Genomic DNA, 25254 nt, shown 5'->3' with positions numbered 1-25254 from the left:
TTCGGGTTTCCTTTTTTTAAGTGCGAACTTATGTAGAATTTTTTAAATAGTTGCAGACAATTTTTCTTGAAACCTGTGTGATGCCTGCGTTATTTTGAGTTTCGGCAATAATTTCATCAAGTTTTTAAAGTTTTCGAATGGTTTTTCTTTAATTGCGTTGCATTAATTTTTTAGATCTCCCCGCCTTCTTTTCGCTGACCACTACTATGATTGTTTGTGAAGTTCTTAACAGTATTTGGACTGATATATAGCTGGTCTGCATTCCCTCTCACACTTTGCCATCACTTTTGTAGGCAACAATTTGGCCTTAAAGATACTTTTCTAATTAATCTAAAAAAGATGAAAACGGCGGTTTTTAATAAAATAGAAACAGCCAGTTTTAAGGCTTACAATATCTTCCAAAACAATTATTTTAACATGTATCCTTCTACTTTTTTCACACACCAGAAATCATCAAAGACGTTTTTTTTCTTAATTTTTATTAGCTGCTGATAAAATTGACTCATCTATACTTATATAAAGCTCAGTGTGTGTGCGTGTGTGTGTGTTGGCACTCTATAGGCCAGATCTTACGACCTGCAGCTACCAAATTTGGCACATGCATACATTGGAGGTGTTGAATGTACACCTGGGGTCCCTTTTTTTGAATTTTTTACTATAATTTTAATTATTAATTAAAAACTAACTTTCCCGCCAAAAAAATCTTTTCATTTCCCCACCACCAAATGAGTAAGACTTCAGTTTTTTTTTTTTTTTTTCCCCACGCTAACAAGGATAAACTTAACATATTTTCAGCCGATTATTTCAAACGATTCTGTTTATTTTCTTAGTGTTTGATACATTTAAAACTAAACATTGTTAATTAATCGATCTGTTGAATTAACAATGTTTATCGGAGAAAATGTTGTTGAAAGATATTCTTTCAACAAAATATATTTTAAGAAACATATTCTTTAGTGCCCATAAGGTTTAAATACTCAGCGACTCTGGTTTCAGTACTCATATTTTTTAAAAAAATGCTTCGTTTCTGTAAAAAATTTCTTATATTAATTGCAATTCAACCATTTCCACGTTGATTTAAAGCATAAATTCTACGGGAGCTAACAGAAAATTAGAGAGATACATATTACGTTATGGCTGAAGGCCTTTATAGTATTATGAATAAATTGTATGACTATCAAAATTTGAAGCTTTAAAATATTTTGATGAAGAAGCTCTTAAAATATGAGTTACATAAAATATTTAATTATTAAAATTTTAACGAGCATGAAGATTGGTGAACCGGCTGGTCGCCAAAGGCGGCTAGTTTAAAATAAAAGGGAAAAAAATAGTCGAACTACGTAAGAAAATTTTAGATCAGTAGGATCAAAACACAAAGTGTAATAAAAAATATGAGTGTCACTCTACTTTTTTCACATAACGTAAGTTCATTGCGGTTTTCAGTTATCGCGTTTAAAATAATGTGAATGTACAGACAGATAATGCCGGCATCCTGGCCTAGGGGAGCGCATCTTCCCTGGGTGTCCCGGGTTCGAGTCCTGGTTCGGGTATTGTTGTTCTTTACCTGTGTTCTATCTGCGAGGTGTGTAAAGAGCCCCCACCCCGCTGTAAAAAGGGGTTTTGCAAGCGAGTATGTGAGTGTCATATTCATATGAACTAGATTTCTGCCCTCGGGTACTCAGGAGCCTTTACCCTCAGAAGCTATTGCACAAAACTCGTTTAAAAATGGCCGGCTTCGTCAGCAGTCTAGTCTAAGTGCCTTAAGTAACAAAAGCAGACAGATAATCAGTCCCGAGACGGATTTCGTTCAGACTGATTATGAATGCACTCTCATTACGCTAAAACTGTGCGCAAACGTTTACGTATCCATGTCTTTACGTTTTATAGTTTTCATGTTCATTTGCCCTCGACCTGATAGAAAAATTGGCAAATTCCTTTTAAAACTATATAAGATCGAAATTGTTTCGCATGCTCTTTTTTCACCTTTTCTGCTTGCTTGTTTGGTTTGCAGTTCTGATTTCAAATGATCTGGACAAAGAAATGATGACAAAATCAAAAAATTGGAATGTATCCATACATTGAAAAAATAAGAAGCATTTAAAAACTCAACGACTTCATCTTCAACCAAGTGGGGGAGACCCTTTTTACTTTCTGGTATACTAAATATGAAGAGAGTATTGCAATTTTCAAAAAATTCGAATTCGAGAGTTTGACGCGTTTTAGACCTTCCTGAGTTCAAAAACAAAATTTCGAAAAATGTCCGTCTGTCTTCCTGTGACAAAGTAATTTAAAAACGCTTTGAGCTGGACAACTAAAATTTGGTCTATGGTTTGGTCTGTTGGTCTAATAGTTTCGATTTCTATCAAATTTTGAATAAAATCTGTACAGAGAAAGTCCGTCTGACTGGCTGTTCGGATAAAACAATAACTGCAAAACGAAGAGAGCTAGATAGATAAGATTCGTTGCACAGATTTAACATTTTTCGTATAGATTCTGAGCGAAATCCAAGAAAGGATTGACTGTCTGTCGGTCTGTACTTTCAGAAACATGTAAACGTGATAACTCAAAAATGCAGTGACTTAAATATATTAAAATCGGTATGGGGTTTCGGTTATAGTTTTGTGTCAAATTTTTGTTTAAATCGGTTCGGACAAACACGTCTCGGTTTTCAGATACTATTAACCGCATACCAAGATTAATCGTCGAAACACTGGCCAAGGATCACACGATAAGTTCAGGAAAAGTGCTAAATTCACGCCAAAATTTAATATTTCGTAACTATTGCATGCCATTTGCCATGTAAAGCGTTCACTGGGATAACATCTTTATTGGAGTGTATGAAAGAAATCTTTGGAGAAACCACTCCTGCTAGTTTAAATGGTTTTCATTTTGTCTCCACGATAAGTAAAAATGCTAAATTCACGCCAAAATTTAATATTTCGTAACTATTGCATGCCATTTGCCATGTAAAGCGTTCACTGGGATAACATCTTTATTGGGGTGTATGAAAGAAATCTTTGGAGAAACCACTCCTGCTAGTTTAAATGGTTTTCATTTTGTCTCCACGATAAGTAAAAATGCTAAATTCACGCCAAAATTTAATATTTCGTAACTATTGCATGCCATTTGCCATGTAAAGCGTTCACTGGGATAACATCTTTATTGGAGTGTATGAAAGAAATCTTTGGAGAAACCACTCCTGCTAGTTTAAATGGTTTTCATTTTGTCTCCACGATAAGTAAAAATGCTAAATTCACGCCAAAATTTAATATTTCGTAACTATTGCATGCCATTTGCCATGTAAAGCGTTCACTGGGATAACATCTTTATTGGGGTGTATGAAAGAAATCTTTGGAGAAACCACTCCTGCTAGTTTAAATGGTTTTCATTTTGTCTCCACGATAAGTAAAAATGCTAAATTCACGCCAAAATTTAATATTTCGTAACTATTGCATGCCATTTGCCATGTAAAGCGTTCACTGGGATAACATCTTTATTGGGGTGTATGAAAGAAATCTTTGGAGAAACCACTCCTGCTAGTTTAAATGGTTTTCATTTTGTCTCCACGATAAGTAAAAATGCTAAATTCACGCCAAAATTTAATATTTCGTAACTATTGCATGCCATTTGCCATGTAAAGCGTTCACTGGGATAACATCTTTATTGGGGGTGTATGAAAGAAATCTTTGGAGAAACCACTCCTGCTAGTTTAAATGGTTTTCATTTTGTCTCCACGATAAGTAAAAATGCTAAATTCACGCCAAAATTTAATATTTCGTAACTATTGCATGCCATTTGCCATGTAAAGCGTTCACTGGGATAACATCTTTATTGGGGTGTATGAAAGAAATCTTTGGAGAAACCACTCCTGCTAGTTTAAATGGTTTTCATTTTGTCTCCACGATAAGTAAAAATGCTAAATTCACGCCAAAATTTAATATTTCGTAACTATTGCATGCCATTTGCCATGTAAAGCGTTCACTGGGATAACATCTTTATTGGAGTGTATGAAAGAAATCTTTGGAGAAACCACTCCTGCTAGTTTAAATGGTTTTCATTTTGTCTCCACGATAAGTAAAAATGCTAAATTCACGCCAAAATTTAATATTTCGTAACTATTGCATGCCATTTGCCATGTAAAGCGTTCACTGGGATAACATCTTTATTGGGGTGTATGAAAGAAATCTTTGGAGAAACCACTCCTGCTAGTTTAAATGGTTTTCATTTTGTCTCCACGATAAGTAAAAATGCTAAATTCACGCCAAAATTTAATATTTCGTAACTATTGCATGCCATTTGCCATGTAAAGCGTTCACTGGGATAACATCTTTATTGGGGTGTATGAAAGAAATCTTTGGAGAAACCACTCCTGCTAGTTTAAATTGTTTTCATTTTGTCTCCACGATAAGTAAAAATGCTAAATTCACGCCAAAATTTAATATTTCGTAACTATTGCATGCCATTTGCCATGTAAAGCGTTCACTGGGATAACATCTTTATTGGGGTGTATGAAAGAAATCTTTGGAGAAACCACTCCTGCTAGTTTAAATGGTTTTCATTTTGTCTCCACGATAAGTAAAAATGCTAAATTCACGCCAAAATTTAATATTTCGTAACTATTGCATGCCATTTGCCATGTAAAGCGTTCACTGGGATAACATCTTTATTGGGGTGTATGAAAGAAATCTTTGGAGAAACCACTCCTGCTAGTTTAAATGGTTTTCATTTTGTCTCCACGATAAGTAAAAATGCTAAATTCACGCCAAAATTTAATATTTCGTAACTATTGCATGCCATTTGCCATGTAAAGCGTTCACTGGGATAACATCTTTATTGGGGTGTATGAAAGAAATCTTTGGAGAAACCACTCCTGCTAGTTTAAATGGTTTTCATTTTGTCTCCACGATAAGTAAAAATGCTAAATTCACGCCAAAATTTAATATTTCGTAACTATTGCATGCCATTTGCCATGTAAAGCGTTCACTGGGATAACATCTTTATTGGGGTGTATGAAAGAAATCTTTGGAGAAACCACTCCTGCTAGTTTAAATGGTTTTCATTTTGTCTCCACGATAAGTAAAAATGCTAAATTCACGCCAAAATTTAATATTTCGTAACTATTGCATGCCATTTGCCATGTAAAGCGTTCACTGGGATAACATCTTTATTGGAGTGTATGAAAGAAATCTTTGGAGAAACCACTCCTGCTAGTTTAAATGGTTTTCATTTTGTCTCCACGATAAGTAAAAATGCTAAATTCACGCCAAAATTTAATATTTCGTAACTATTGCATGCCATTTGCCATGTAAAGCGTTCACTGGGATAACATCTTTATTGGGGTGTATGAAAGAAATCTTTGGAGAAACCACTCCTGCTAGTTTAAAGGGTTTTCATTTCGTCTCCAAGGAAATTTGCCACTGATACAAACTGCCAAAATCTTGACACTGACCTGGTCAACCATCTGATATGAATAATGTAATTTCGTTGCATAATTTATACAATAAATCATTTGCAAGAACTTATTTCGATTGGACCATATTAGCGCTGTATTGTAATGAACATTTACCCTGCACAATTTCTTATTTCTCAAACGGAAACTCGGATCCATCTCACCGAGGTTTTCAACCTCCACCTACGATTGCACAAATGCCCCGGGCACTAAATTAGCCATGCTGCAACCGAGCAGTCATCTGTTTTTGCAGCTCCAGTCTTGCCTTCCTCGCTGTCAACTTCTGGGAATAAAATGCGTATTATCTCGTTTCTTAATCAGATCGTTTGGGCCGATTTCGTTGCTGCACCTCTCCCCGGGCACGAGGCAGCAGTCGATAACAGTCGACCCTCGAATATATGTGAGGGAGGGCCCTACCCACTAGGTCGGAAGGGTCAAGCGCGCCACGCTCCTTCCACATCCTTGTCGCGTGGCACGTGCCCTGCCACTCCTCGATAGGTCGTGTGCTACACCCACGCGAATGCCGCATTCCATCGCATTCTCCGTCCCCCCTCAGGTGATAGATGGCCGGCCTTGGAGTTAGAACCATTTCCATGAAACTCGAGAAAAAATTTGGTTTCTACTTTTATATATTTTTTTTTTTAATTCGCAGCGAACCCATTGAAGTGCTATCTCGTTTTTAACTAAACTACAGGAATTTTTTTTTTCTTTTTAATAAATGTAAATGGATTCTTTTACCCAATAATTTGTAATTTGTAAAGTATATTTAAAGCATTTGGCAAAAAGACCATCGAATTTAATCCTGTGTATGTATTAAGGTGTCCCGAAAGTTTCTTTCCTATTTCTAATATGAAATGGATACACAATATTTACTGTTTAAGATATTTTTTATTTTGTTATATAAGAACTCTTTTGCTCTATTACCTTCTTCCATCTCAGAGGAAGCCTCATTATGCCTTCTTTCTAAAATTGCTGCGTTTTGGATAAGAAATAATCCTCGAGGTGCACTTTTATTTCGCTGATGGATACAAAGTGCTTATCGCGAAGATAATTTTTTGAGGACAGAAAGAAGTAATAATCAGATGGAGCGAGATTTGGTGAGTATACAGGATGTGGTAAAATATCCCAATCAGGCTGTAAGAGCTTCTCTCTTACGACTAATGCAATATGTAGCCTCGCGTTGCCATGATGAAAACAACGCCACGTCGGTTCATTAATTCTGGCCAATTATTTTTTACTTTGGCAGCTTCCACTTGATCCAATTGATGACAGTATTTCGTAGAATGTATTGTTTCACCTTGTGGAAAAAGCTAGCAGAAAGTTATGTCTTTCCAATTCCACCATTGGACAAAAGAACTTTTTCGGGGTGTAGTCCTGGCTTTGCGACAGTTGAAAACCGACGCTAACACTGAAACCGATGACATAGACTGCTAATAGATAAGCCTGCATGTTTGCAGAAGCAGAGCCAGATAAAGCCATTCATAGCGCAATGAGAAGGAAACTTTTGGAACACCCTAATATTATATGTTATATTTTTAATGCTTATAGATTATAATAACAGTTGGGGGAGGGGGAGAACATGGGCAATCTTTTTTTTTTTCTATTTCAATATTAATTATATAGCAGCTTGTGCGTTATTATTGCTTTTTTATAAAACAAATTTGTGAAAAATTCGGTACGCAATAATAATAAATATTGATTATATATTTTTTTTTAATCGGGTTATTGAGTGCTTTTAATTTTTTGAGAAACTTTTAAAAAATATTTATAGCAGCGAAACTAACGAAGAGCAGATAGCCATAATTTCTTCCTAAAGATAAATAGCTGAAATTAACCAACGAAAGTGGTCTTTTCAAGACTTTGACGCTATCTCTCTAACAGAGGTGCTATACCAAAGAACGGCTTGCACGGCATTGGCATACAATGCTGATGAAATATTAACCTTTTGCCTGAATTTAGTACTTATACAGAATCCATCATCTCATCTTTGGCGAGTTATTTGGTGATTAACCCCTGGCATGCGGTTAATAACATTCAAAAATCGAATCTGTATGTTAGATGGTTTTTTTTTTTTTTTCCAATCGATTGAAATAAAAATTTGTTGAAAGGCTACACTAACTACTTTCTAATGAGGATATTATTCCGAAAACGCCTTGCATAGCATTGGCGTACAATAATATGAAATATTAATCTTTGGCGTGAATTCAGCATTTCAACTGAATCTATCTTGTGATCCTTGGCGAATTATTTGGAGATCTGTTCTTGGCATGCGGTTAATAACCGAATTTGTGTTTTAGATGCATTTTTCCCAGCCAATTAAAACAAAATTTTGGCACAAAAGTACATATGTAGTCACAAAATCCCATACCGAATTTGATATATTTAAGTCATTGCGACTTCGAGTTATCGTATTTGTATGTTTCTGAAAGCACAGACCAACAGATAGTCAATCAATCCCTTATTAGATTTGGTTTAAAATGTGATAAATATCTACAGTTGTTGTTGTTGTTTCTAATGGCACTTGTCATAGACAAGCCCACTGACTTTAGAAATCAGTGATTTTAAGCCAAGGGTGCGTCTCTTGTTTTTCAATAGCGCCATCTAGGGCCAAGAGTACGACGTAGCTACACACACGTCACAACCCTTTTTACGGGGCGGACTTCATTCATACATTTCATTCACTCATCCATAGATCGTAACTTAGACCTGAATCAGAGAACGACCACCCCTGATCCAGTAAACCCAGTGGTATTACTCTCGACATGGAGGACTTTGTGACCACGACAGATTTACACGTGCGCCAGCCACCACACACACGAGGGGTCTTCAGCCGGCGGGGTTCGAACTCGCAACTCAAGGGACGCGAATCTAATACCCTACCAACCAGGCTTTTCCGGCCCCATATCTACAGTATAGATGTTAAGTATGTGTACCGAATCTTATCCATCGACCCTTTTCATTTTATAGTAATAGTGTTAACTTTCATTCAAACAGCCGGATAGCTTCCTCTGAATAGATTTTGCTCAAAATTCTATGTAGATCTACAAAATTGATGTTCAGACCGTATGCCAAATTTCATGCGTCTAGCTGAAAACAATTCCGAATTGTCTTTATCACAAACAAACATACGGACATTTTCCAAAAATGTGTTTTTCGAACTCAGGGGGATCTAAAATGTGGAGATTTGTTAAAATCTCGAATTCGAATTTTTTGACGATTACAATATTTTATATTACGTATATGAGAATGTAAAGATCAATACTTCCTGAACTAATCATCTCCAATCCTCATCCAGGATAACGTGTTTTTTTAGCAGTATTTTTCTACAAAAACATTGCAGACACATTCATTCCTTCTTTTTCCCACTGAAACATAAGAGAAAAACAATGCAGCAAAGTACTGTCATTCTCATGTAACAATATGTTAAAGATACTGTACCCGTTGTGAGGCTTAAATATAACAGAGAAATCCTTGTGTAGTATTCGACCCGTCTAAATTTGGCTGTAGGAGGTGTCATGGGTAATCATTTCCTAACTTGTATGCGAAGGAGAGTAATATACTTGTTCTCCGAAATATAACCTCCTCCTTCACATCCCCCCCCCCCCTTCGCCGTAACCATAATGAGTCACTTGTGGAATAGCAAAAGAATTTCAGGGTGAAAAGGTCGATCAAAAAGAACTGAAGACAAAAATAAAAAAAAAATGAAAGGACAATTGTTTTCAGTTGCAGGTTTGAACGTAGCTCTTTAACTTTGTTTTCTTTCGTAGCGAAGTGTTGTTCTGTATTGTTGCGAAAATTCTTCGAAGATTGCATCCTTAAATTGCGTACCCCATGATTATTCACATGTGTGTGCAGTATTTTACTTTGTGTGTGTTTTATTTATTTATTTAAATAAAAAAAATGGAACGTGTCTTTAATGACATATTGAGTTAGTTATTTGTATCCTTTATACTTGTATTTTTCTATAATCATTGTAAACAAGCGGGGGTGATCTCCCAAAACTTTAATAAACTTGCCATGCCAGAGAACGCCTTACATGGCACTGTCGTACAATAGTTAACGGAATTTTAACTTTTGGCGTGAATTTAGCATTCTTACTGAATCTATCGTGTCATGCTTGGCGAATTTTTTTGACAAATAATCCTTGGTATGCGGTTAATAGCATTCGAAATTGGAATTTGTGTTTTAGACACGTTTTTCTCAATCGATTGAAACAAAAAAATTGACACAAAACTGCACTTGTAGTCACAAATTCTCATACCAAATTTGATGTATTTAAGTCATTGCGTTTTCGAATTATCACGTTTAGATGTTTCTGAAAGTACAGACCAGTCAACCCAAAGTTGTATTAGGCTCAAAATTTGATACATGTTTTCACTATAGATGTTAAATCTGTGTACCGAATTTTATCTATCTGACTCTCTACGTTTTGTTGTTATCTTATTAAATTATATTCAAACAGGCGGACTTCCTCAGAATAGATTTTGCACCAAAATTTCATAGAAATCTACAAATTTAATCTGAAGACCGTACACCTAATTTCATCCATTTAGCTCAAGTCATTTTTGAGTAACCTGTGTCACAGACAGACAGACAGACATTTTCCAAAAATGTGTTTTTCCAATTCAAGGAGGTCTAAAACTTGAGAGTTTCTTCGAAATCTCGAATTCGAATTTTTTAACGATTACTAAACTTTCTCTATTCTTCGTATAAATAGTATGCATTAGACCTTCTTTCGTCTGTGTGGCCATAAGTTTTCATGTAAAAATCTTTTAAATGACTAAAATAAGTAGATTAACTTCTTAAGTTAAAGTTCTATTTATTATTTATTTAATCTGTTAATTATTTAGAATCATGTTTCGCGATCGCTTTTCCTTTTCATATATTGCACTATTACAACTTTTATGCATCTTTTTTACTATTATATTTTGTCGTCATATAAATGAGAGAACATATCTTTTTGCTTTATATCTGCTAATTAAGTAAAGATTACATCACTAGCCGCCTTCAGTGACCAGCTATTCGTTCATGTTATTAATAGCATTAAATTAATGTTAGCTATCTTTGATAAACTATGTTTTATCACAACAAAAAAAAAGCTTTATTTAAAATTACAGTTGAATTATAAACGTAGCTTTCTGATCGGTTAGTTAAGTTTTCTAAATAGCGAAATTAATCAGCGAGATAGCTCCAGTTTCTGATGCTAGGGTTCTGAGATTTTTACTTGGTAATGTTTCTGGAAACTGGAGCGCAAGAGACCTTGATGACATATGCTAAGGATCATGAGTATTCATGTAAAATAAAAAATTTCGAAATCGGTACAATGGTTGTGGCTGGGGGATTCTGTCTAGGTTTTACCTCGTAGAGAATACACAGTGGAAAAGTGTTTTCGAGATTTCTCTCGAATTTAGAGCGGAAACAGTACGTGACCGTTAATGACTTTAACTATAGGCCTTAAATTTTCATATAAAGCAAAATTTGCCGAAATCGGGTCACTGAATTTTGGTGGGGACTGGTTTTATTAGTTGTTTTAAATTTATAGAAAATTTAAACTATTTTAATATTTATTTTGTATTTCGAATATAGCGCCGATATAATATTTCCTGTAAGCGTGTACATTATTTGTAATTTGTGTACAGTTAAACACAAACTAATAGTGTTATCAATGTGGATTAAATATATGTTATCTTTGTGTATCTACATCACATAAATACGTCAGAAATTTAATTTGCTAAAATTAAGTTTAACGATGGCTAGCGATTAAGCTTTGATTATATAACCTCATCAAAAGTTATATTCTGAAAATTTGTTTTCTGAATATAACTTTTGATATAGTATAGTTTTGATATTTGATGAGAAAAATGGGTGTTGCATATTTTAATCTTAAATATTTTGAAATTCGTTCTTATTTTGTATATAAATGACCCTTTATGAAATTTTTAATTCGAAAATCTTCAAGAGTACGTTAATTTTTCTTAAATGACACTGTTTTTATGGTTGACTAACGAACGAACGATCCCAAAGTAAAGTTGGATGGCTTTTTTGACATCTGATAAGGTAGAAAATTTTATAGTCTCAAAAAATAAGATGGTTATTGATCTAAAATATGTTTGTTATATGTAACATTTTGCATACGTCTCTATTTTTTAAAAAAAATTCTTAATATTCGAAAAATTTTCGAAACTAGAGTTTAAACATTTTTAAATAGCTATTTAATTTAATTTTCGATTCAATTTTACGAACATGCTGATCAAATTATTTCTGTTTATAATTCCTGCATAACGAAGTTCATATTTAATTATCAGAAAAGAACTGTTTGTGATTGATTGATTGGTTACTGTTTATGTGTTTATTACTGTTTGGTTACTGTTTATGTGCTTATGCTCATTGATTATTGTCTATGTTTATGTCTTATTTGTAGATTTCTATAAAGTTTTGAGTAAACTCCGCTCAGAGCAAATCTATATATTCGAATATAATTTAACACAGTAGCTACTAAAAGAAACGAACTAGATAAATAAAAAGTATATAAAACACATATTCGATTTCAATGAAACCCTGGGTGCCAGGGTTTAATTGCCAAAAAACTCGCCAAGGTTGACAGGATAGATCCAGTAAAAATGCTAAATTCATGTCAAACATTTTAGCATTTCGTAACAGTTGTATGCCAATTCCATGGAAGGCGATTTTTGAGATAACATTTTAATTGGAGAGTATGCGAGAAAGTTTGGGGAAACTACTTCTGCTGGTTTATATGCTCATGGGGGGGGAGGGGGGAGTATTGTAGGATTTCATGCAAATTTATGCAAGCAATCCTATTTCGAGTAGTATATACTGATAAAGTAATGTAAAAATGAAAAGCAAGTGAAATAAAAATGAATGTTTGAAAGAAATATTAATTTTAACATTAAAATCAATATTTCTTTTTTTTTAAAAAAAGATTTATTTAATATTATTTCTTTCGCTTATACAACAAAACAGTCCATTTGGCGTAATGGCGATTCAAACAAAATTTCAATGCTCTGAATATTTTCTTGCGGAATACTGTAAAACTTACACCAGAATTTTTCACAATAATATTTAATCATTCTTCAAGTAGCAGTCGGTTGTAATATGTAAATTAAAATTTTAATTATGCCTTTAGAGTGTCACAAAAATAAAATAAAAAATATTGTTACCTATGTTTAGAGTATTTAAATATGGAAGCGACCCCTTAACAGAAAATGTTAAATATTTCCCGATGTACATTATAGTATATTGACCAAAATCAGTACTCGGGATACTTTTCCAGTTTAAGTTTGTACAATTTTAAATATGTAGGACTTTAGTAAGCTTACCTATGAAATGTTTTCAGTTTCCATTTACGATGACCGACAGCGGAATAAAGTTCCATGGCTTTCCCCCCCCCCTTCGATTGTACATACCTTTCCTTCTCCGAAGCACTTTCCTAACTGCCCGGATTCCCCCCCCCCTTCTCCTTCCCATGAGTTAATCTGGTTGTACGGTTTAATGTACGAAAAAAAAAAAAAAACCCTTGAAACTCGACTTTTATTATTATTATTATTGTCATTGTAACAACAAAAGCAAAAATGAAACCGCAGGTTTAGTATAGCGAAATGTTGTTTCATACTTTATCAAACTTAGATTTAAAGAAATTCGAGACTATAAAAGTTTTATAAAGAAAAATCAATATTGTAAATCCTAAGATTTATCCTAACTTAATAATGCTTGGAGGATTTATTTGAAACTGAAAATTTTTGTTGGCGGCAATTTTTTCCAGTAATGGATAAGAAAGAATCTGCTGAAGTCCCCAGTCAACAAAGTGCGTATATCAAGAGACCTTATACTACGTCTCCAATTAATATTGAGTTTAGTATATTGTTTTAAAACTAGATGTCTTTTCGATATTTAGAAAATTCGCATGCTCATTATGAATCATACTGTTTTTACTAATATTAAATTTAGCATATTGTTTTAAAACTAGATGTCTTTTGATATATAGAAAACTTTCGTGCTCAATACGAATTAATACTGAGTCTCCAAATAATATTTAGTATATTGTTTTAAAACTAGATGTTTTTAATATTTAGAAAATTCGCATGCTCATTATGAATCGTACTGTTTTCACTAATATTAAATTTAGCATATTGTTTTAAAACTAGATGTCTTTTGATATATAGAAAACTTTCGTGCTCAATACGAATTAATACTGGGTCTCCAAATAATATTTAGTATATTGTTTTAAAACTAGATGTTTTTAATATTTAGAAAATTCGCATGCTCATTATGAATCGTACTGTTTTCACTAATATTAAATTTAGCATATTGTTTTAAAACTAGATGTCTTTTGATATATAGAAAACTTTCGTGCTCAATACGAATTAATACTGGGTCTCCAAATAATATTTAGTATATTGTTTTAAAACTAGATGTTTTTAATATTTAGAAAATTCGCATGCTCATTATGAATCGTACTGTTTTCACTAATATTAAATTTAGCATATTGTTTTAAAACTAGATGTCTTTTGATATATAGAAAACTTTCGTGCTCAATACGAATTAATACTGGGTCTCCAAATAATATTTAGTATATTGTTTTAAAACTAGATGTTTTTAATATTTAGAAAATTCGCATGCTCATTATGAATCGTACTGTTTTCACTAATATTAAATTTAGCATATTGTTTTAAAACTAGATGTCTTTTGATATATAGAAAACTTTCGTGCTCAATACGAATTAATACTGGGTCTCCAAATAATATTTAGTATATTGTTTTAAAACTAGATGTTTTTAATATTTAGAAAATTCGCATGCTCATTATGAATCGTACTGTTTTCACTAATATTAAATTTAGCATATTGTTTTAAAACTAGATGTCTTTTGATATATAGAAAACTTTCGTGCTCAATACGAATTAATACTGGGTCTCCAAATAATATTTAGTATATTGTTTTAAAACTAGATGTTTTTAATATTTAGAAAATTCGCATGCTCATTATGAATCGTACTGTTTTCACTAATATTAAATTTAGCATATTGTTTTAAAACTAGATGTCTTTTGATATATAGAAAACTTTCGTGCTCAATACGAATTAATACTGGCTCCAAATAATATTTAGTATATTGTTTTAAAACTAGATGTTTTTAATATTTAGAAAATTCGCATGCTCATTATGAATCATATTGCGTTTCCTGAGTTTAGAATACTGTTTTAAAACTAAATGTCTTTTGATATCTAGAAAACTCGCATGTGCAGTACAAATTATACTAGATGTCTCCAAATAATATTTAATATATTGTTTTTTTTAAACTAGATGTTTTTAATATCTAGAAAATTTGCATTATTGGTATGAATCATATTGCGTTTCCAATTAATATTTAGTTTTATATCCTTTTAAATATACTAAACTAGATTTCTTTTAATATCTTTAAAATTTGCATGCTCAGTATGAATCACAATAAAATCACAATCATCATTTAAATACAAAATTAAGTTTGTGAAGTAAATTACCTTGCAATACACAAACTTGGATGCATGATTACTTCTGAAATAATGAATCCATTGGCGGGTCATCTATTAGAACTGCAGCATCCCTTAAAATTGTTTTTTTTTATTTGTATTTCCGTTGTTGTTTCTTTTAAACTAAATTGTATATCCTTCCACGCTTAGAGTTCGATGTTTGACAAAAACAAAATGATATTAATAAACAAAATGAGAGAGAAAATGAATGATTGGGAAACAGAAGAGACATCAGATGGAGGCTGGAAAGCAGCAAAATTCGTTTAGCTGAGGAATACATTAGAAGGCTATTTTCTCTCTTTTGATCTAGCAAAAATAAGGTTGATATTTCTGATGCTCTGATTTAGAGTTCAGCTAACGGATGATCTTTTCTTTTTTTCCCTTCCCCCCCCCCTTCACATTCAAGGCTCTTTCGATTTGCTTTTTACTTCCTTTTGCTCGTACGCTATTGTTCGGTTTGACTTCTACGATGCCCCGGCAGAAATTCTATTTTTCTCTTATTGAATATTAATTAGTCTTCGAAAAAAAAAATTATTTTCTAGAATACAATTCAGAAAGTTAGTTTAAAATTTTGGATTTTGAACTTGGATATAAAGTTGCTTATTTAAAATTACTCTATCTTTTCTTTTGGATAAGAGATGGCGATGCCCGAGTAAGAATGCATCCCATAGTGCATTGCGATTGTAAATAATGAGATGCTCTTCTGTTAAGGTGCGCGCGTTAATGTCTTGTCTTGTCTTTCGTGTTTTGTATGAAATGTGATTATTCAAGAAATGTTTCCGAAAACATACGTCCTGTTGCTTCCACTGCACGGATCATAATGATCTTCATTTCACCACAAAATTATATTCCATTTATATTTATAGAAATATTTTTTTCTTACAATACTGTTTGTTTCTGAGCTGACGAGCCGTCATTGAATGGACCTATATATAACTTCTAGCTAAATAAAATATTATTCATATTATTTCATGCTGTTTTGCATAAAAGACTATACTGTTTATTTTTTAAAAAAAATCTATTTTTATGTTATAAGAAAACTGGAAGATTTTCTTTCAGCATAAAAATCTCATTAAAAAAATTCATTGAAAATATTTTAATTTCCATATTTTATATAGCATATTCAATTTTTTAAAAATATATCAAACTCCAATAGTTTAATCAACTGTGAATTAGATTGTGAGAGTATAGTGTTTTATTAATAACATTGCGTGCATCGCTGTCTATACCCATTGGCGGATTTCTAACAAAGAGGATTAGCCACTGAGCTAAGTGAGACTCTAGGCAAGTCGATTAACAAAGCGCTAATAGTCAAGTTATCAAATAAACAAATTTATGAAAAATGCAAATTCAATAAGTTATAAAATATTAGAAAAGTATTAACATATTGTCAAAACATAAATAGACAGCTTCCTAATTGTTTCGTTACTTTTTTTTAAATATTGATAATGTTAAGCGTCTGATTAATTAATATCGTGTACAAGCAGTGGGGGATTTAGACATTTCGCCTCCTTTGGCAGTGGGCTTGTGAGGTGCTTCTTTTATAAACTGGCCAATTTAGTTTCACATTTCAACTTAATCGGAATGATTTGTTTAATTACTTAATTTTATGGAAATTGATTTATTCTTTCACTCGTGACCCAAGGCATTCATGTTTATGTACAATTATATTTAAACAGATACTTGGTATTTATAAATACTGTGTGACTAAGCACATGTTAAACAAACAGGTAGGAACCTGACCAATTATATTTGAGGAAGTTTTAATATTATCATAATTCTTTATAACACAGAATTAATAATTTTTTTATATTTATTTATTTGGCAATTGGGCTACTAAGATTTTGTAATTCTTTATAACACAGAATTAATAATTTTTTTATATTTATTTATTTGGCAATTGGGCTACTAAGATTTTGTAATCGACCCCCCCCCTGCCACAATTAGCGGTTTTAGTTTAGTTATATTAACATCCCATTTTTTAAGCAACACTAGGACTATTTTGGGACGGACCTCGTACTTTTGAACCGCAGTCAGATGACGAGGACGACACCTGAGCTGCACTCCCCTCTCCAAACTTCTGCACCACACGAGAGGGGGGACGTTTGGCTCCGACAGATTTAATTTGCACCAGACCCGACCCGCTTACACGACGGTTCTTCAGTGGAATCGGGTCTCGAACCTGAAACCCTCCGGTTCCGAAGCCGTGACCTTACCACCAGGCCACCGCGGCTTAGAGCGAAATTCACTACTATGTACGAAGATACATGACGTGCAGATACGAGTAATAAACCATAAAAACATATGCATTCACTAATTTACTGAAATCAATTAGTAAGCTAAAATAAATCCTTAATGCATTACAAATGTATGTGAAACTAAATTAAGAATGGTGACTACGTTGAAAAATTCAATGAAAAGTTTTAATGTTTGATCAGTTTTCTTTATAAAGCCTTTCAAATTTTGTTTCTAATTCCATTTTTGGGAAAGTTATATTGATTTTTATATACGTTTTAATGCTATTTTCTCACATTCTTATCCTTGGTAGAATTTTCTTACGAAAGACCTCCTAAATTAAATTATGATGCATATTTTTTTCTCAAATTTCATGTAATAATTTGTTTTGCATTTCCTGCAGAATAAGTTATCCATCATAAATTATATCCAATATTTAATAATTGTTTTAATTGCTTCACAATGAGAAAAAAAATTGAAAATTTCGCGTTATTTATCATATTTAGAGAGTGCCTAAAAATGTGGCTTATTTTTTAATTCTGGGACTATATAATTTATTTCTTAAACTATCTGTAAAATTTTAAGTAAATCATTTGATAAACCTCTAAACAAAAGGATTTTTGCTTTAAATCTTTTTATTTTTATTTTTACAATAGATAATAGCCCATTTTTTAATGCAAAAATTAAAAAAAATATAATTATTTAAAAATGTTTTTCAAAAAATTCATCCAGCCTGCATATGAAATTAAGGCCTAATAATGGGCACTGCCTAGGGTTACAAAGTACCAACATCGTCTCTGTTTACACCAACAATACGGTCACTTTTTCTACTCTCCGTTATTATATGTCTGCTTTGCTAAGTAAGTAACTAGATTTTTCCGTCACAGGTTGTGGACGTTGATCCTTTCTGGTCTCCGCGCACCGAGGAAGAATACGCGCATTTCGGTGAAAAGGCAGATGTCGAAAATCGAGCTCGAAAGTATATGAACAATGTCCGCAGAAGAAAAGGACTTGCCGTGGACGAGAAGATCGTGGAGCACGCAGAAAAGCAAAGAACTCTAATGAGGAAAAAATAAGCTTCTACAAATAAATTTTACTGTTGGCAGCATGTATACTTACTGACTGTATTGTTTTGTAATTAAACTTCTTTTAAAATTTCTTTTAGCTTGATCAAATCATGTCGTGCTGCCATCTGGTGGGTATTGTAAAGATTAGAAAAGGTTGTGATTGAAAATCTAAATATGTATTTCATAAAGTTTTTAAAGAAATAAAACTAATAGTTTTGTTACTGTGCTTCAAATTTTATGAAAATGAATATATTATATTAATTCTAATAATATATACAATATTTTTGAAGCAACCATTTTCATTGTTAGAAATTCTTGTTTGCAATAAAAGAAAGACTAGGAGAACATTTGCTTGGTCTATACGATAGTGATCTACATATAAATTGGACTCAAATTGCTTAGGGCTATAAAATAAAGGTATTGTGAAACCTAGTTGCATGTGTCTTCAAACTGTTTGAAGTTTATTATTATTAACTACTTGAAATCTTCATTGACTGAAATTTGCAGTCTATTAATTTCTTAGAAAAAGAGATTAACATTTAACTTCTTTCAGAGACATTTTTGAATTCCCCCCACCCTTTTTTTAAAAAATATCTATTTAGAAAATAGCTGCCTGTGGTAACCAGATGGGAATAGAGATTGTGTTTAATTTCAATTAAATATCTTATGCCTGATTTGACGTTCCTGATTTCTTTAACAAAGAAATTTTTGAGCATCATAGATATATCATTTTAATAGTTAATGTTTATTGTGAACTTCTTATTGGATTTTAAACTTAAGAAAGTCAAAACATATCAAAAAAATGCTTACCATTAAAAACATTTAATGAAATTTTTATTCTTAGAACTAGAAACTATTTGATATATAGTTTCTACATAATTAATAAGGCGCCATTCTTTTGTGTTAAACATCTGTCAAAAGCATTCCAAGAATGGTTCAATTTGTATTAAACTTGAATATTAAATAGTTTCCTGTATGAAATATCTCAGATAGTGTTAGTCATCTATTTGAAAATCTGACCTTAAGACTCCACAGAAAACACCATGAAAGTGATAACATAACCCAAGAAAGTGTGCAGTTAATTGGCATAGATAGTCATATAGCAGTATGATCATATAAGTTGCTGAGTCAATTGCAGCAACTTGCCATTATTTAAAATTATCTTTCTTTCCCAGTCAGAATCTTTTAATTGCATTAAGTGATGATCTGCACTAAAGCACAAAATAGAAGGAAACAAAAATTTAAAGTTTTGACACTTCTTGCTCCAAAGTTGTTTCCCCCCCCCCCCATCATGTACAGAATAATTTAAAACAATTCCCCATAGTTTCTTTACAAACAACAATAGGGAGGGAGGAAATTTTAGTACAATACAGAAGAAATATTAAAGTTTTGCTTGTGTTTGTAATAATAACTCATTGTTATTGTCCTTGGTTCCACGAACAACATTCAACCTGTAGCCCATATCACTTACTACGGGAAGAAAACTCTCCTCGCATATCTACAGTTTTTTCATAGTTTGTGAGCAAAAGAAATATTAAAACAGAAGTTACAAAATATTTCAATTAAATGAAGACACAAGAAGCAATTTTATAAATATTTGATACCCAAATTCAGATCATGCATATAGTTACTGAACAAACTAGGAACTTGCTTTACAATATCTGGCATGAAATGGTCCACAACTTGGATGTTATCCACGTGACATATTTATTACTAGTTGATAAACGCAACACAGCTTGAAATTTAAATACATTATGTAAATGTTTATAAAATAAAAACTAATTTTGTATAAATTATTATAATGCACAATATCTTTTTACTATACGTTAGCACTTGGTTGACTATCCTTGGGCTTCGATCACTTGGAATCATTTAAAGATGATAGTTCTTTCAAGCACTGTTAAACAATTATGTTAAACTAATAAAAATTATACTAAAGAATTCCAAAAGATACAAAACAGAAATTAAAAAAATATAGAGAAAATAGATCGGATTCTTACCATTACTGTATTTTAAAATTATCTGTGTTAAATTTTTTAAAATAAAAATTTTACAGAAAAGAATTTAATGCCACTGGGAAAATAAAATTTTGAATTTTTGAATGGTATCAAAATATTTCTTGCAATAATTTGCTTGGAAATTATGGCAGAAAAACAATAAAATTTCAATTAAAATAAAAATTCAATAAACTTTTGCACTTTGAAAGGCTAATGATATTCTTTTTTCTTGTCTTAAAAAGAATGCATATATTGGTTGAAATCGGCCCAGTCATTTAGAAAGAAATCTAGAACATATATGCAAACAAAACGTTAAATTTCTTCACAAAAAAAAATTATTGCAGCCAGGTTACTTTTGCGAGTTTAACTCTAAAAAAATTTAAATTGTTATTGAAATTAATAAAAGTACAAAAAAAAGGTCATTCATCTCTTATGCACTTATTTTTTATTGGGATAACATTCTCTTTCATTCTTAAATTACAGATCTTAAAACATTTATAAAATCTTTGTAATATAACAGTTTGGAAACATCTATTAAATCTTGTTATAACAAAATTTTGTCACAAAATTCGCAATACAAATGAAGTTCGACAAATATGTTATAAACATTCAATACTCACATGTCTTTGAGAAGTGTATGATATTTGGTACAAAAGATAGAAAATAAAGAAAAAAACATGAAGTTATCTGACTTTTAATTAAATGGTATTTTACTCAGCATTAATAATTAACTATTATTGTTTAAGAATTCAAAAACTTAATTCAAGTATAACATACATTGAGTATATTTAAATAAGAAGTATATTATTACTCTTACTTTTGTGTCAGCTAATACAAAAGCAGGAAATATACAATTCAATTAGTTTAAAATAAAGGATAAATTTGATAGTTTTGGGGAACAATAAACAATTACATTATAATTTTGATTTTCAGAATGATGAAAATTATAGAATCCATATTTTGGAATATTACACAGGGTCACAACAACAAAATAGTTTGGTGACGAATTTTTTTAACTGATTTGATTATATGTGGTGCGCTGATTTCAAATATGAAAACAATCTTTCTCCATCCACTTTGTTTTGAGATAGTCACATAAAAAGAAAAAGGGGAGGGTTGTGTGAAGAATATTAAAATTTGTTTTACACACAGGAAGTTCTGTGATGAACAGAAAACAATATAATACCATAACTTTGGCCATGAAGAAAGTTGAAGTTTGCAAATTCCAATGGATAATTTGTGTGCATTTAAAAAATGTTTGATAATCCCTTTGGGAAACAATGAGATGCCATGAAATGTCCTTTCTCTTATGCCTATAAGATAGAAGACCAAAACAATGCCACTGGATTAGAAAAAGAAAAGAGAGAGAGAGAGAATTTGGTTGCTAGGAAAGGAAATGTTACTCATAAAATTTAAATGAATGAAGTAAAATTGTCTTGTATTAGCTATATATAAATCTAGAATTAATGAAACAATTCATGAATACTCCTGATCAGGAACATGTTTTGCATATATAGGACAAAAATAAATGCTCGAAATAAGTAGAAAAAATAACTTAACACTGGAATTTTTTGTGGTTACCAAATCAGACAGTTCATAAACTATCCTCATTTTGAAGATTAAATGAATGGAACAGATTGAAAGGTGTCAATCTCATTTGTTCTTGCTGTTCAGAATTTGTTAGGCAATCACAAGGCTGAAAATTATTCTGACTTGGTTAAAAGCAAGATTAACAGCATCTGGAACCTTGGTTTTTAATAAGGAAAATCTGTGTATTAGTAAAAGATTTTAAACGAATAACTGTAAATGATTTTGCCAAACCATAAAGACAATAAAGGAATAGCTATTGCAATTTATAGGTGTTTTTGTGCCTTTACAATAAGTTAAATTATTATACATAATTCTTTAAGAATATATATATAATGTGCAGTTTAACATGCTAAACAGAACTATCATTATATCTTAGAAACAAAGGCAGATGGACAAAAACTAAAATCATATTTGTTTTGAATATATGTTATGTACATAAAATTAGTTAAAAAGCTCTTCACTAAAATAATTGTTTTCAGTTTAGGAATATCATTAAAGGACACTCATTGCAACTTTGGGCTGTTTAATTATGGAATTCATTAAAATAATATTTAAGACAACAAATACTTTTAGAAAATAGGCATGAAAATAGGAGAAAAATTTTATGTAGAATAAAAATAACTTAATAAATCACTGACCGAAATGACTATTTTGACTTCATAACTTCTATGAAATATTTCTTAAACGAATGGCTGGCATAATTGAAATTATGAATTACTTGTTGATGAAAATTTTTAAAAAAAAGTGCATTGTAGTTTAGTGAAAGTAGTTATGATCTAGAAAAATAATGACTAGATTTCCTATGATTAAGCTGGCTAAAATGCAGTTTTAGATAAGATCAGACATCTACATAAGAAAATAAACAAAATGGTAAAAATGTGTACAAAAAATAACAAATATTAAACAGTAAAAAATATATAAAAAATACTCACTATATGACTTCTTTTCATTAAGAAAATCTGTTAATTCGACTCTATTAACATATATACAGAAAGTAAAGAAACAATAATAGAGACAAATTTAAGAAAAACACAATATAAATAAACTTCAAACATATTTCAAAACAAAAAGACAACATAACAAAATAAAAATAAGATCAACATTATCTTTTGGAAATGATGTCTTCTTTATCAATCATCTAGTTTTGTAGTTGAAATAATTTGACTTCAATTAAGCATTTTACAGTGTCTTAACTTATGTCATTTTTACATAGAAAGGGATATTTGTCAATACATAAATACAACACTTTTATAAATTTAAATACTTAGAATCATTTTTTTTTCAAAATAAAATATAAACTATTAGGATATCATGATAGAATATCAAGACTTGTTTGATTAAAAATCAAAAGGTAATTTTTAACACCACAGTGAGTCATATTTTCAGTAACAATTACAGTGAGGATGAATTTGTCAATTATTTTATAGGTTAACTGTGACTACTAGTGTTAACTTTAATGATACCTGTTTCAGCAGCATAAGTTATAATTTTTCGATCAGTTAATATAGTTGTTAAGTAATTTTATAAAGTTAATATTAACTTTGTGACAGTAGGTTTGGAATAACAGTTTCTGTTAATGTTGATAGCTAGATATTTTGAGATAAAAAGCTCAATTATACATAATGTCAGACTGAAAGAAAAAGTTCTAAAAAGATTTTTTTAATTGATATTTTTTATCCAAACAATCAATGAGAAATTAGAAGGAATTCAGAATCCTTTTGCAAAATTTTGCTATTATATATTTCGGAAAAGGCAAGATAATGTTTTTAGAAATGAAAAGTATAAGATTATTTATAGTATGAATTTTTGCATTTTCCCATTAAAAAAAAAGTTGAAAATCTAATATAACATATTAGTACATAATTTTCATTTGTAAAATGGTATTACATTAGAAATTTGAATTTGATTACATCAGTAACCTTAATATTTTAAAATGTTATTTTAGGCTTTCAAAGAGGAAATTAACAAAGATATATTTGAGCAAAAATTCATGTTAAAGTATAATCCAAAAGCAACTTCTTTCTTTTTAAAAAGAAACATGGATACAGTATCAATATAACATTTTCTGGTACACTACTACTTTCAACATTTATTTTTTCTTATGCATCATAACAACAATGAATCTATTTACTACATTTAACGACACTAAAGTCATGACATCATGGCATGACAAATGAATGTTTTATGAAGAGAATAAATTTTTCCTAAACAAAAATATTTTAAAGAATTCATATTTCAAATTAAAAGATTATCTTATATAAGGATAAAGAGTGATTACCAATAAATTATTTACAATTGAATTAAGTTTATATATTTCTTTGATAGTTACACAAATACCAAGATGCATATTTAGTATCAAGCAGAAATGCTTAACATTTGTTTTTCACTTGATTCCACTAACTTGGTTACAACTAGTTCATGCATGTTAGAATATTACAATTACTATGCAAATCCATGCATTGCTTTTTAATTTTAAAATAAACAAACAAATTCAAAACTTAGGAACATACATGCATATGGACACATGCAAAAAATGCATATACCTGCACCATTACTCTTTACACATACTGTATAGATTAGTATTTGACAGGAAGTCCATTGTTAAATATGTTTCCTGTTACAAAGACTGAGGTTCATTTGAGATTCAAAAATAACTTAATAGAAAAAAAAAAAAAAAAAACATAAGGACATGAATAATATAAGGTTGGGAGATTTTTCTACTTAACAAAATCTCTAAATCTTCAATAAATGCATATCTGCTTATTTGCATTTTTACATGAAAGGAATGTTAATTCTAAAGAGTGGAAAAGAGAATTAGAAACAACTTAGAATTAATACAAAAAAGTTATACAATATATTAAAATTGCTAAAATAAAAGCTGTCAAAGTTTGTTTTTAACTTTTAAATTATTATGAAGGCAGAAAATCACTGATTTAATTCTATAAAGGTACAATGAATAAAAATAATTTTATAAAAGAAATATAATTGCAAGTCAATAACAAAAATTAAAATGTCTACATTAACTTTTATTCAAAACAGAGATTGACTATTTTTTCTTCCAAAGAACAGAATTAATACCAGCAACATTTTTCAAAAATTAAAAACTAGCTTAAATAATTAATATATTTCAGATTATGGAAGTTCAATGTATATATTAAAAAATTTAGAATAAGGCATTTTTCAAAAATACCTAAAACCAGTTATCAAAGGATAAATTTCAAGATCTAAAAATTTGTTAATGTTTTTTCTTTTTAAAAAATTTCAACCTTAATACATATACAAAAATCACAGATTTTGAGAAGATTAAAATATTTCTTAAAATTATATTTCATTGTTTAGAAAAAAATTCCCATTTTCTTTCATAAGAAAATAAGTAAGGACTAAGCCTGCATTTA

The 25254-nt window shown here is 30.8% G+C and overlaps 1 protein-coding gene across 3 annotated transcripts in view; it reads left to right on the top strand.

The window, feature by feature from the left end:
* LOC129989732 (elongation factor-like GTPase 1) overlaps nucleotides 1–18670 on the top strand; it is a 171395-nt gene extending 152725 nt beyond the window's left edge. For 2 of the 3 annotated variants that reach the window (XM_056098098.1, XM_056098097.1), the window contains exon 23: nucleotides 18093–18669. In XM_056098098.1, the coding sequence (XP_055954073.1) occupies nucleotides 18093–18281 (189 nt within the window). In that variant the 3' untranslated portion in view covers nucleotides 18282–18669. Of the gene's footprint in view, nucleotides 1–18092 lie in introns of all 3 variants that reach the window. The other variant, XM_056098099.1, reaches the window with a different exon arrangement.
* Nucleotides 18671–25254: the final 6584 nt, after the last annotated feature.

This window comes from Argiope bruennichi, chromosome 2 (assembly GCF_947563725.1).
Source record: "Argiope bruennichi chromosome 2, qqArgBrue1.1, whole genome shotgun sequence".
NCBI classification, from domain to species: Eukaryota; Metazoa; Arthropoda; class Arachnida; order Araneae; family Araneidae; genus Argiope; species Argiope bruennichi.
This window is presented reverse-complemented; position numbering and strand designations above follow the sequence as displayed.